Source organism: Pteropus vampyrus, unplaced genomic scaffold, assembly GCF_000151845.1.
Source record: "Pteropus vampyrus isolate Shadow unplaced genomic scaffold, Pvam_2.0 Scaffold46, whole genome shotgun sequence".
NCBI classification, from domain to species: domain Eukaryota; kingdom Metazoa; phylum Chordata; class Mammalia; order Chiroptera; family Pteropodidae; genus Pteropus; species Pteropus vampyrus.
The window spans coordinates 4,643,242-4,656,968 of NW_011888827.1; the positions used below are offsets into that span (position 1 = coordinate 4,643,242).

At 37.8% G+C, this 13,727-nt stretch overlaps 1 protein-coding gene across 3 annotated transcripts in view; it reads right to left on the reverse strand.

Annotated features, from left to right (window-relative positions):
- ATRNL1 (attractin like 1) overlaps nucleotides 1-13,727 on the reverse strand; it is a 572,934-nt gene that overhangs the window by 21,447 nt on the left and 537,760 nt on the right. Inside the window, exon 22 of one of the 3 annotated variants that reach the window (XM_023530112.1) lies at nucleotides 12,033-12,085. The exons of the other annotated variants lie outside the window; for them this stretch is intronic. Within the exon in view, the coding sequence (XP_023385880.1) occupies nucleotides 12,048-12,085 (38 nt within the window). The 3' untranslated portion in view covers nucleotides 12,033-12,047. Of the gene's footprint in view, nucleotides 1-12,032; nucleotides 12,086-13,727 lie in introns of those variants that run through there. 3 annotated transcript variants of the gene reach the window in all.

Consider the following 13,727-nt stretch of genomic DNA (forward strand, 5'->3'; position numbering starts at 1 on the left):
TCTCCCCGACCTACTCGAGCATGGGCTCCTTCGTCCTTGGCAAGTCTCTGGTTCTTAGATGATCAGCCAAAAAGATTTTGGATGTATTTCAGTTTTAATTTCATTGTTTTATTGATTTTTTATGACTTTTAGTATGACATGAAAATAAGATGGAATATGTCAAAGATTTATACTTTAGGTTTCTCCTCAATTTAAATGATTAGCCTTTAGAATTAAGAGAGCACTAAATCTAATCTAGCACTACCTTTTACATTTAGTCAACACTGCAAACATTAATATTAAATCACCAGGTACTTTTCTTATACAAAAAAATCCTAAATCCCAGTATGAAATATATATAATCAAACTTATTTTCCATAGTTTTCCTCCTTGAAAATATGAGCACAATTAGCTACTATCACTTATGTTTATTAGTCAACATAAAAAGTTGAAATTTTCCTTGTTGAGCTGAGTGAAAACCAAGCACAAATGCAATTAAAATGCAAAAAGCAAAAGAAAAGACTGATTTTGATTCTTTGCTGTTCTTCAGGGTAAGTCTTCTACAAAATGGGGTTTGCAGATAGTTATGTTAAAGAACACATGGATTCAATGAGTTTGCAAATGACTGTTTTTCACAATCCCATTGAAGTGAACTTAGATCATCTTAAAAGAATGAGAGAATCGTGCTGAAAGAATACATTTCTAAAGTCATTCTCAGAATCTCGTCTGACTAACAAAGATACTTTCTGCACACGTAAACACGGACACGCATACATCTAAGCAGGGAGTATGAGACTTGAGTACTAACAACCAACGAGTTGCAAAATATTCTATTAAAATTTACTGGTTCTCTTTGTATAATCAACACGAATACAAGCAAAATACCTCCTTATTTAAATAAAGACTTTTCTTCTGGTTTTGATGAGAATATTTAAACAAACAAAAAAAAAGGCATGACAGTGATCCTCAAAAACTGAATTTGGGGCACTTGATTTGAGATAATTAACAAACCAATAGAGAATTCTCCTTCTTGGAACACACAGGATCTGACACTTATTAAGGAACTCTTCAGTGTTTCATACAAGGCAATTAATACGGGCTTCACTATAGAAAAATTACATTTTAATGACTTTCTGTTCAAGTTACATGAATTTTATGTAAGGAAAAAGCTTATGAAGTCTAAGATTTTCTTTCCACCCATGTTATTAAAATTTGTATTTGAATATAGTTCCTTTCATTAACATTAAATCAGTTAGCTCTAATTTATGAAAAAGGACTGCTAAGTTTTATACCACAATACTTCGCACAGCTTTAATGTGCATTCATGAAAAAACATAATAAATTAATTTGCTATTGGGAAAGAATTTGACAAATGCATTAATCATGAAGAAACTAAATCCAGTTTTCTTTACTCTTTCTCACAAAGATAGATATAAGAAACTACTGATTTAACATTCTTTAAACAAAATGAGATATAATGATAATAATGAGGATATTCTTAGAACCGGAGAATTTCGGAGCTGGACGGAATCTGAGAAATTCTCTGCTTTAACAAATGGGAGAAGAACAATTCAGTCTCCCAAACTGTTCATGGAGCAGACTAGTGGAGAATAATTTATTTCATTTTCTCCATTGGAAACCACCACGAAGGTTAGAATTATTCTAGGGCTGACTAATTGGCTTTTAAATGACTCGGTCCCTCCTGAATCACTTCTCGTCCCCAAGGTTTTGATGCCACTTCTCACCCCCAAGGCTTTGAGAGTACAGTTTGAGCTTAGAGAGGATGCTGAAGCACAAGAAACATTTATTGCAGAATTTAGATTAAAAAAAGATAGCATGAAAACAGCACTAAAAATGTTTCTAGCACCTACACTGTGGATTGATTCTTTCGACAAGTCAATGAAATGTTGTCAAATACATTTACAAGTTTGTTTCACTGTGAAAAGTCATAGATAAAAAAAAAAAAATTCAACAGCGATATAGTGTACTGTAAATATTTCTCTAATTTTGCTATCTGTCTCTTTACTTTGTTTTAGTTTTTTCTCCTAGCATCGAACTTTTGCTTTGGGACGTCGTTCAAGCCACAGATCATCTTTATGATTCCCGTGTCACATGACTCCTATGTGCCTCTCGGAAAGGCCTTCCTGCTTGCCATACCGGGAATTCCCATGTTGTCTTCTATTGTTTTATTTTTAAATTTTTGTATTATTAAGAAAATACAAAAGAAGTTATTGAAAACAATAGTAATTACAACATTTTTAGCAAATATTCAAACACTTTTGAATGTTATTCTAATTTTCGAACCATTACGTACTATATACATGTGTATGTGTATATAGTATATAGAATGTGTCTGCAGTGGATATACTATACACATATTAATTACTGGGTTACATGAAGATGTTGATATCGTAATTTAAATTATGGGACCACTTCATTAGAGCCACTTCACCCTCTTTACAAACATTTCAATCTTTAAGTAAAGGCTTTGGTCAAAAATATAGTGTAAGTACATACAGAATGATCTTAACAAAATATCAGAAAGCTTTTTGTGATTCAAAAATCATGAAAATGATTCATATTCTCCCTTTACTCTGGGGTAAAGAAGCACTAATACCTTAAGAACAGGAAGAAAATAACCCCATGTGCCTACTTACTACACATGGGTTGTATTTTCCTTGTGCTAAAAATTCGAAACTACTTTTACTTCATTTGACCTTTGTTTCTGTAGAAATAAATTTAATTTATTCTCTTTACTCACAACTCTTTCCTCTCTATATGTTATTCTTTATATGAAATAGCTTGCCTTATTTCTTATATACTTATTAGTTTTTAAATTTTAAAACTGGTTCTTATACTACCACATATGTGAGCATGAAAAGGGTATTTTTTGCTAGAGATAATCCTCAATGACTTTTGAGAAGGAATATTACCCTGATTATTCATTTATATATGGAAAAAGATCATGTTATCTTATTAAGTATACATAATTTTGATGGGCTATTTATCTTCGGAAAATTCTATGTTAAGTTTTAGCTCAACAATTATAGACAAACCACTCTTTATTGTGTTCTCTTTGGTAAAACATACAAATTCAAATTGACACACTATAGGTATCTGTAACAGGGATGGGACTCACGGCAGAGAGAATGCAGTTAGCATTAACATCGTGGCTAGGTGGAGAGCCAGAGGAGAGAAAGAGCGATTAGGGGGATCGTTTTATAATACTTGAAACTAATGATAAAGTAAATAAATAAAAATAAAAATATGTTTCCAAACTCAGGCAATGCTGAACAGCTTATGTATAGCCACAGAATTTTTTCACTTTGAGTAAACCTTAATAACAAAATATTCGGTGAATGTGGGGGGACTGGGTTCAGAGAAGTTACAGGTCCTGGGTCCAGCACCATCTACACAGCCCTGGGTAATGAGGCCGACAGCAGCCTTGATCAGCTGAGCAAAACCTTCTCCTTGCTACGAGGTGACTCAAAGTCAATGTGGCAGGAAAGCCCATGAGTGCTGAAAAAACATTTTTACTCTTAGGTTTAAAACGCAGGAATTTTTGGTTAACCCTGAATCACCCACCATATTCAGTGAATCTTTTCCATTTAACAATATTTGAAAATATACAGTTATAAAAATGTTATTAAATTTAGGATCATTCCATTTCCCAACGGGAAGACTCACCAATATTTTATACTGAGGCCACTTTTTAGAATATCAACTACTGTATAAAAGTGAAGTTCATTCACATTATATTTCTTCTGGTATTGATACTAGGTGCATTTATGTGGAACCTACTACTTGATGTTCTCAACACCTGAGAAATCCCCTTAAGAATCAAACCTGAACAATAAAAAAATAGCTGTAGCTAAAGGAAAATGAGATGTATTATCAAACTGTAATACAGTAAAACCTAGAAACACAGAAGTAGGACGTAGAAAAGAACGTAAGAGCCTTAAATTAAAAGATGTAAGTCGAGCCTCTTACCTCCTTTTAAAAAAAGTTGTAACTTATAGTTTTCTTTTTTATCTTTTAATACATATTAGTTCGTATGTAAACTTCTGAGACAAAAAAATACTGCATAGCTTCAATCTATACCCATCTCCTTTAGACTATATGTAATTATTTTTCCTCTTCTTTTTGTCTCTTATTCTTCCGCTGCCTCTTTTTAAATCACCCCCTTTAGTTCCTGGCTTCCTTTATTTAAAAAGCAGGTGGCTGTGATGGCTGGTATTTGACATTCTTGATTAAATAATTGCATTATCTAAACTATCTTCTAGTCTTCATGGACCTCCTTTTGTGAAACTACAAAAATGTCTATTGAAATTTCTCTAATGCTGTCTCATTCTGTGAGCAACTTTAGACTGTCACATCATCATTTGATATTATGGAACTAGAGGAAATTTCAGATGGTTTCAATAACCATTTCTGTTACTGTGCTCTTCTTAACTTCTCATTTGGGTTTGCAGATCATTTATATTTAAATATCTTTTATAAATGCATCAGTTACAGAAAGAAGTACTGATATTTTGATAATTTTTAACATCTTCATTTTTCTCTTAAAACTTTTCTTTTTGGGTGCAATTTTAGTACCAATATCCATAAAGTGATGGGTTTTGTAATTTCCTTTTATGGATACTGACTGGAAGAGCTCCCTCTTTTATCAATGTTTCCATCTAAGGTCATGAAGATGTTATTTTTCTAAAAAACACAATGGAAATGAATACAGATTTTGGTTAATAACGTGAGGTCACTTTAAAGGAAAGCTTAAATTTCAGAAAATTTGGGGCTGCTCTGCCCTTCTGAGAATTCTCCTTAGGGTTTCCTAGCAAATGAATCGCACGCTGGAGCAGGCTAGCTGGGTTCTTGTGCCCTCAGACTCTGGGTAGCTGTGACAGAGATAAACAACCAGATTACTCCTCAGCAGGTGCGAGTTGAGTATCCCGGAATTACAGTTTTAATGTTACTCCCTCTTGCCCCAAACGTGGCTTTTGGCATTTCTTTGCAGGGGCCTGTGATAACTGTGGCTTTGGCTAGCTTGAGTTCCAGGAGTAGCAGCAAAGATGACTGAGATGAGGCCAGAACACAACTCCACATGTCAGCTAGAGTCAGCACAAGGTCCCGTCCACCATGAGCACCGGGGAGAGAGCAGAAGACAACATGCGCCAAACACACCAACTCCCGACATTTACAGCCAAAAATCATCGTCTTCTCATGGAGAGGAGGGATGTGGGGGGTGGGTCCACGGGGACCATGGGAGAAGTACAGATCCCCAAGTCATTGTCTTTATTGCAGCTTTCGTATAACCTTTTGTATGGCATGGGTGACAGTTACACTCTGCATCAGAAATACAGCTGGAAATGCCATTCTGTATTTTAAAAATTGGAGATCCTTTGGCTTGCTAATAATTTTAATGTGCTACTTTCAAGTTCACCACTGACTGAAACTATATTTCTTTACTCTTAAGGTAAATGATACCTTATATCTCATCGAATTTCTCTTGTTATTTTTAAGCAGAACTGTTATTAAGTTTCAGAATCAAGCTGGCATCTGACCTAGCACACCTGGGAAGAATAAGCACACTGATTTGCCCATTACAGAATGAATCAAAAGCTGTTCTATGACTTACCATGACATGCGTCATTATTACACACTCATAATGGGCCAGGCACTATGCCGAACACTTTAAAACATTAACTCTAACTCTTCCAAAAATCTGCAAGGTAGCTGTTATTACTTTGTCTTACAGATGACAAAACTTAATCCTCAAACAGGTAAAAAGTTACTAAATCACAGCAAATGGCAGAACCAGGATCTGAATTTGGATCTGTCACTCTGCCACACCGCTTCTCAATACATCTGCAATGATCGAGAACAGTGGCACTCAACGTTATGAGACCCCATTTAAAACATATTTTACAATGCTCCTTATTATCTGAAAAAAATTCACAAAATATATAACATATTTACACAAATAATTTTCACTAAAGCAATATAGTGCTCTAAAATGCAGACTAAATAGAAAATAACTTAAAGTGTTATTTCAATATGTAATGCTTGTATATAGCTGTGTCAGAAGTAGTCAGATACTTTCACCTATTTGTAGAATCACCAAGAATCTTTCAGGTATAAATGCAGGTTAATAAGGTGTCTTATCAGAGACTCAATATATGGGGGCACTGTTGCCACTGAGGTGGTTTTGAACAACTCTAGAAAGGTTCTAAGCAAAAAGGAAAGAAAAGAAGTTTGATTGTCTATCAACTTATATAGTGGTTCTATTCCTGGAAAATTTAGTATGTAGTAAAACTATACAAAATTGAGTTTAATGCAAAACAGAAGTTCTAAGGTCATGATTTTGAACAGTTTTTGTTTTTACTTTCACCTTCACGCATGTCCAGATGTGACGATTCCATACTGTGTGGGTTGTTCCGTGTGGTTCTGGCTCAGGGGCTTTCGCGAGGTTGCAACTGAGATGTTGGCCATGGCTACAGTCCTCTGAAGGCTTGTCTGGGACTTGGGGACACACTTCAAAGTTCACCCACATGGCCGTTGGTGGGAGGCCTCCTTCCTCACCATACAAACCTCTCCGTAATGAGAGTCCTCATGTACCAGCACCTGGCTTTTGCCAGAGCAAGTGATCCAACAGAGAGAATGAGGAGAAGCTGAAGAGCCTTTCACAACCCAGCATCTGCAGTTGTACGTTGTAACTTCTGCTTGGTTCTATTTGTTAGAAGCGAGTCGCTAAGTCTTGCCTACGTTCAAGGGGAGGCGAATCAGGCCCCACTTTTGAAGGGAGGAGTATCAAATTTGTGGGTATGTTTGAAAAATGACCACATGGAATATGAAAGATCTACAGAATGAACAGGGCCCCCATAGATCTAATATAACATGGGCGTGGAGTGATGGGACATAGCGTGATAGAAATGGCTGTTAATGGGTCTAGGTTTTGAGATGAGTTAGGAAGGATGAGATTGGAATCAGATGAAAAGAGAAAACTGGCAGAAAACGAGCAAGTGAGCAGACTCTTAAGGCAACTGTACATTTCATTTTACATAGCATCTAAAGATCTTTACCTATCTATCCCACAGAACTCTAATTCCTTCGTCATCATTTTATCTAAAGAAACACAGATAAAATTCACTGTGATTCTTAAACGTTTGAACTTTTTGATAATATACTTAGCAGGAAATAATTAGACATGTGGAAAGCTTCCAATATGCCTTCTGTACCTATCACTGGAGAACTCTGAACTGAGATCATAATGAGGAGAGCTGTCTTAGATGACATTCTCCATTCTGCTGCGCATCCTCCAGGCTGAACGAACCCATCATTTTTTATCAAGTATGTTCTATTTAGCATTTCAGCCAGCTTTCCAATTTAGCTAACTTTCAGGTTTTCTGGTTTACTATTTACTTGTGCTTCTAAGTAGAAGTCGAACATCTCATTTGCATACACACAATCTGTTGACCCCTCATCTTTTGAGGATCAGATTCAAAAACTCAGGGCGATGCTCAATGCCAGCTGGAAAGGCGGGCTTGGGTGGGACAGTCTCCTCTTCCCACGGGGTCATTTCTGTGAAGTGTTATGGCTGAGCAAGGGCCATTCATTTTAACCATTTACGGTAAAGGTCTCATGTTTGCTAATTACCTGGCAATATTTAATACATTCACAATGTGAAAGAATTCACTGCTTCCTAGTGACGATCAGAGGCATGAAACACTTAGAAGCATGCTTCCTCTATCTAGATTTTGTTCGTCTTTCTCTCAAGACCCAGCCTAAGATCTAACTCACCCAGCGAGTTCTTCTGATTACCACGGACGTCCCTAAACTTTCTTTCTTGATCTTCATCAGCACTTGAAGCCAGAACTACATAATTCAACTTCTAGTGGTTTTCTTGTATATTGTTGTTTTATCAGCTCAAATTGGAGAGGATTTTCAAATTCCTAACCCCACTATACTTCTGGGGAAATATTCATTGGCTAATTTTTAAAACTCTAATTTTTTTCCCTAAAATTTACTGAAATAGTTGGCCTTAAAATTATTTAAACTTTTCCTGAGAATTTCTTAACCCTATATTCTACAAGGAATGTAGCTAACATTACTCGTTGATCCAAATAACTACTTACAAGGCAAGGAGAAGACACTAGAAAAGAGACTTCTTTGAGCTAGGACACATATCCCTTAAACCTCGGATTCTTTATTTTATCGCAAGGCAAGAAACATTTTAAAAATGACTTTTAAATGACAGTATTCTTTATCTATGGGACCTGTTATTTACTATTATCAATTATTAGAAATAGGATCGCACATAAGAAAGTCGATCAACCGAAGAATACTTGTTTGTAATAATTACAGCAGCAGCGATTTTTGTTGCCTCCACTTATTTTGTCGTTACTTGTTTACATGGAGAACACCAGTTACATAAGCACTGGGCTGACCCGAACTATTAATAATCAAGCCCTGCAGAAAATGTCCATTCAAGCATTATTATGAACAAAGCGCAGTTACCATAACTATCTGCTGAGCTATTTCACAAGGTCTTTGTTCTTTATAAAATGGCATTTGAGAAAAGACAAGCGGTTTTTTTCTTTAAAATATTAATCGCGTATGGACTTTTTATTCCATGGAAGGTCTAAAATACATCTAAATAACCCTTCTCATTGAAAACAAAACAAAATCAACGACAAACAGAAAACCACCACATACTGAGCACGTGTTTTGCAGACTTTATCATATCTGGTCCGCATGATGTCTCTAGAAGGTAGAAATTACGGTACCGCCTTACAGAGGAAGTAATTTAGAATTCCAGAGGTGGCTCGAGGCCTCAGATTTAGCTATTAAACTTGAAGGCAGAATTAGAACTCATCCTAAAGCTCTTACAGTATTCCCTTTACCATGTTGTAAGAAGACAGCATTTGTAGCGCCATCACGTATGGGGTGAACGGCAGGATCGGCCTGCTGTAAATGGCCTGCTCTTCATTTGTGTTGCAAAAGTGAAAACTTTGGACTCCATCTGTGTGCCACACCTAGAGACCTACTTACTGATGGAGACTAATCTTGAGCCTGGTCCTACAAAGCATTTTAAATACCAAGACAAAAGGAAAAGTCAGGGTATCTCAAAGTGTGACAGAAATAACTTCCTTTGCATCAGAGAAAGAGCTCCCAGCAAAAAGAATACCCTGAGCTACCAGGGCTACAACTTGTCCAGCATCGAGAGGTCCCTCAAAGACACAGAGCAGCTCGGGAGCAGGGTGTCTGACAGTCTACGCCATCTGGATCTCTCCCTGCATAGAAGTTTTCAAATAAGGCCTCATGGATTCTAATATGCATGGAATCATGGAATGGGAATCAGTAGAAAAATAGATTTGCTTTACAGAAATTTACCACGTAGCCAAGTGTGATAACACACTGTCCGTAAGGTGAGGGACAGCTGAAACCACAATACTGTGTTCACTGTCTTCCCAAGTTCAGTTGCTTTAAATGTTACATTTACAACCATTTTCCTCTTTACACTATGCTGGTGCATGACTGACGGACCGAGACTATTTAAAAAAAAAAAAAAAGGGCTCTGAGAACTGCGGCTTTGTCTACTTAACTTGCTGTGTGGAACACTGGTCAGAGCCCAATAGGCATTCTAGGAATTTATAATGCTATTTGGGGTTGGTAATTATAATTAGGCTATAGCTGAAATCTGAAACAATTCAGCAGTAAAATTGAGATTAAAATGTGAGGTCGTTGCCTCCTAGCAGTCACAATCAAACTACTGGTGCATGAGTATGACACAGATTTTAGAAAAGAAGACTGCCCTTTAAAATGGTCCATTCAAACTGGAAAGCCTTCTGGACAAACGAGTGAGAAGAAGCTGACTCACTCATGTGCCTGCAAACACTTTAAAACTGTACTTTAAATGATGCTCTGCTTTGAACAGATAATTGGCTCAATTCTTCCCTTTCTGTGTGTCTGTAACTCCCATTGAAATCAATGAGAAATGCATATTCAAAAGGACAGGAGAACAAAGCTGCAGGTTGAATTAATGGGATAAAGAACTGCAGGTCTCTTAAAGCTTGTGCAATTAAATTGTGGCCTCCCGCATTTCTCTAGGGTCACCAGCAATTTGCTGGCCTAGGAAAGCCAGCTGACTTCATTTTCAGAGGTGTCACAATGTGTAGAATGCGTTTTCTTAGACATCAACACGTGATCCCTCTCGGCTCAAAATCTACCTCACTCTAATCTGTTTAGGACCTGATACCTTGGAGTCTGGGATTTCATTCACGTGCCCTCATCACCAGCTAAGATCATCAATCAATCAATAGGAAAAAACTCCTTTTAAAAGTGATGCAGACTAAGTACATACGACTATCTTATTTTTCTATAAAAATATTTGCCTATGCATCATTAATATACATGTTAATTATGCGCCGTCTTTCCCAACCGGAATGAAAGCTCCAGCTGGCAAGAACTTTGTCTTATTTATCATTATATCTTTAGCACTTGACCTGGTTGTGACTGTTAAATGTTTTTAATCATCAAAACACTTACAGGCATATTTAACACGATATTCATAATACCACAAGAACAATATTTGCTTTTAAAGACTGCAAATGTATAAAACTCAGTATTTGCATTTAAACATTTCTCCACGGAAGGGGAAGAAGGTATTTAGTAACCACCTACTAATACTAGTTTCTCAACAAATATTTTTTTCCATGAATTCTCACAGCAGTGGGGTGGGATGTAGCATATTTATTTTTATGTTACAGATACAGAAATGGAGGCTTAGAGGAATTAAAGGGCTTCCCCAAGGACACAGAAAGAGGAAGTGGCAGGGCTGAGGTCTGAAAGCTCCTTTAACTGCAAAGCTCAGACTTATCTCCCTTTATCTCATTGCTTACAATTTGAAAAATAAGGAAAGGGAACATATTTACAAAATGGAATGGGTCTCTAGCAGTCAACAGTAAGAAAGGGTGATGATCACATGGCCATCAGCGTACTGAGAGAAGTACCAAGTAGGTGTACAGATAAGGTGAAGTGGCATAAAATGACAAGAAGGGGAAGGCGGGGGACTGGCTTTCCGGCAGAAACCCAGGACGCAGAAACTGAAGGCTGTGCCCCTCGCCTGCTAGTTCGCTGACACCACGACCCGTCTAGCAGGGCACATATGAGACACAGTTTTCCATCTGCTGTGACTCGTTGGTGGCCTATCCCTCACCCCTTGTCCCCCTCCACTCTTTGGTTACACGACCTCAAAATTTCATCACTTCTGCATGTTTTACAAACCACATCAGATTTCTTCCTCTCCAGGCACGCCTCCCCCAGCGTTTTCTGTTTTCCCCGACACGCTACCCCTCCCAGTCTCTCCACATAGTATTTTCAAATGCTAACCACATTCTCAATTTGTACTTCGACTCAAAATCTACATCAGAGTAGGGACTCACAGCTTGGAGGCATCTATCCACAAGCAGTCTGGACATCCAGAAAAGTTTTCCGCCATGCTCTGTGATGTCACTTATGCTTTTTGCTCCGCTGACTTTGTCCTGGGCTCTGGAGGGTGCCTCTGCCCCCTTCCTAAGTCTATGCTGAGAGTGCTGGGGAGGGCACGAGCATTGTTCTATAACAGAAGCTGAAAGCTTCCTAGGACTTTAATAAAATTATTCTTAGTAATACTAATAAAATATCAAATGGTACTAATAAATAATAGTAATAACGATAGAAATAATAAAACCCACCATTTATTGTTGGTCTGTTGCAGGTGCTGCACTAGCCCGATCCTTTAACTGGATTATTTCATTTACTCCTTCCGCAGCCCCAGTGAGGGACAGGTTGCTGTCCCCATTTTATAGTTGAGGGAACTGTGGCTTTATAGCGATTAAGCACCTTGGCTAAGGATTTGCAACTGGTATGTGACAAAACTGGGATGTGAACCAGGTGTCCTGACCCCAAGGCTGGTGATCTTCACCAAGGCGCCACCCGGCATGGATCTGGGTAAGGCTGTAGTCATCTTTGGGAGCTGGTGTGGGTAGGAGCAATCCAAGGACTCAGGGCCATTTGTGGAGAGAATCCCACAATTAGACGATTGGGATTGTGTTTAAGATAATGATGACAGCTGTGGGGATGAACATTCAATAAGTGGAAAGGAATGAAAATTTGGCATCAGTTAAAATATTCTCTTATATATACTGCAATTTAGTTTATAAAATACTTTCAGTCTATTACCCATCTCACTAATAATTTTCTCCCTCTCGTGCCTGGATCCTGTGCTAATGGCAGCCAGCTTCCTCAACGCAAGACAGTGTTAACAGACATACATCACAATTCTCCTGCTGAGGCAGCAGAGGGCACCGGGAGGAACTGGGAGCTCTGAGCAATCCAGTGACTTTGCCAAGGCCACGTGACTAATAAGTGGCAGCATCCAGGGCATCTGGCCCTCAGCCCAGGGCTCCCTACCTGCCTCATAGACCCTCCCAGGCATGAAGTTCCCTTCTTACTTCACTGTTCCCACTGCATGAATACTTCCAAGATTTTAGGTGAATGAATTTGGACATTTGACAACTGGACATTTCTTCATGTCATTTGACAGATATTCTTTGTATTATTATGATATAACCCATAACTATATCATTTATGTACATTTTGATTATTGTTATTTATCTAATTTCTAATTTCCCACTACTATAAATAATGTTGGGTTGACCATCTCTGCTTCCGATTTGATGAAATTTCTGATTCTTTCCTTCAAGCAGATTCCTAAAACTGAAATAACTAAGTGCAAGAATATTAACTATTTTGAAGCTCGTGATACATAGTCCCAATTAATTTACAGATATTTATACTATACCTCTACCAGCGGTGTTTAAAATATGCCTGTTTCATCATATATACATATAATACATATTTAATTTTTACTAATTTGACGGGTGAGGATTATTATTTTAATATCTATTTTATTGACTACTAGACTACAGGCTTTTAGTATTTTTTATGAGTCATTAGTCCATTGATCAATTGCTTCTTTGCATATTTAGTCTCTTTTTGTATTGCTATTAGGTTTTCCTTATTTAGATGAACTTTCCCTAATATAAAACAATCAATGTTTTATCCTATTCGTTGGCAATATTTTTCTAGATTCACCTCCTTGCATTAGCTGCCATTTGATGTCTTCATTATCAATAAAGACCTCTAGGACCTGGGTTCCACTCTGCTGTAGTTCTTCCTGACACGCCAATGGATGGGAAACTGTGTAAGTCAGAAGCATGAGATTATATCACTTAATAGTCTCATGTTAGCACATGGTGTGGTGGGGAAAAAAAAACAATATATAAAGGAAGCACAGCACGAGGAGCTCTACGAAGGTAAGCAGACATAGGAAATGAATCACAAATTATGACTTTCCCGGTTTCAAACTTTCCAACTGAGCATGGAGTGAGTTACTGAAATAATAGGCAGCTCAAATAAGGAGGAAGGGGGAGAAACGCAGGATGGTGCGTGGGAAAAGCAAGGCGGCAGCAACTCAAGGGGAAATACCAGTTAATTTATTTGCATCTCCCTTGTGCTGTTACTAGTGCCCAGCGCAGATCAGCGGTCTGCAGGGGGTTTGTTGCAAGATGGGTCGATGGAAGGCCACACCCTCCTCTCCCGATGGCCACCCAGTGGCTCCGTTATTTTAGACAAGTCAGTTGCCTTTGTTGGGTCTCATTTCACCATCTATAAAATGGGTATTGCACACGGTCGTTGCCAAGATCCAGTGA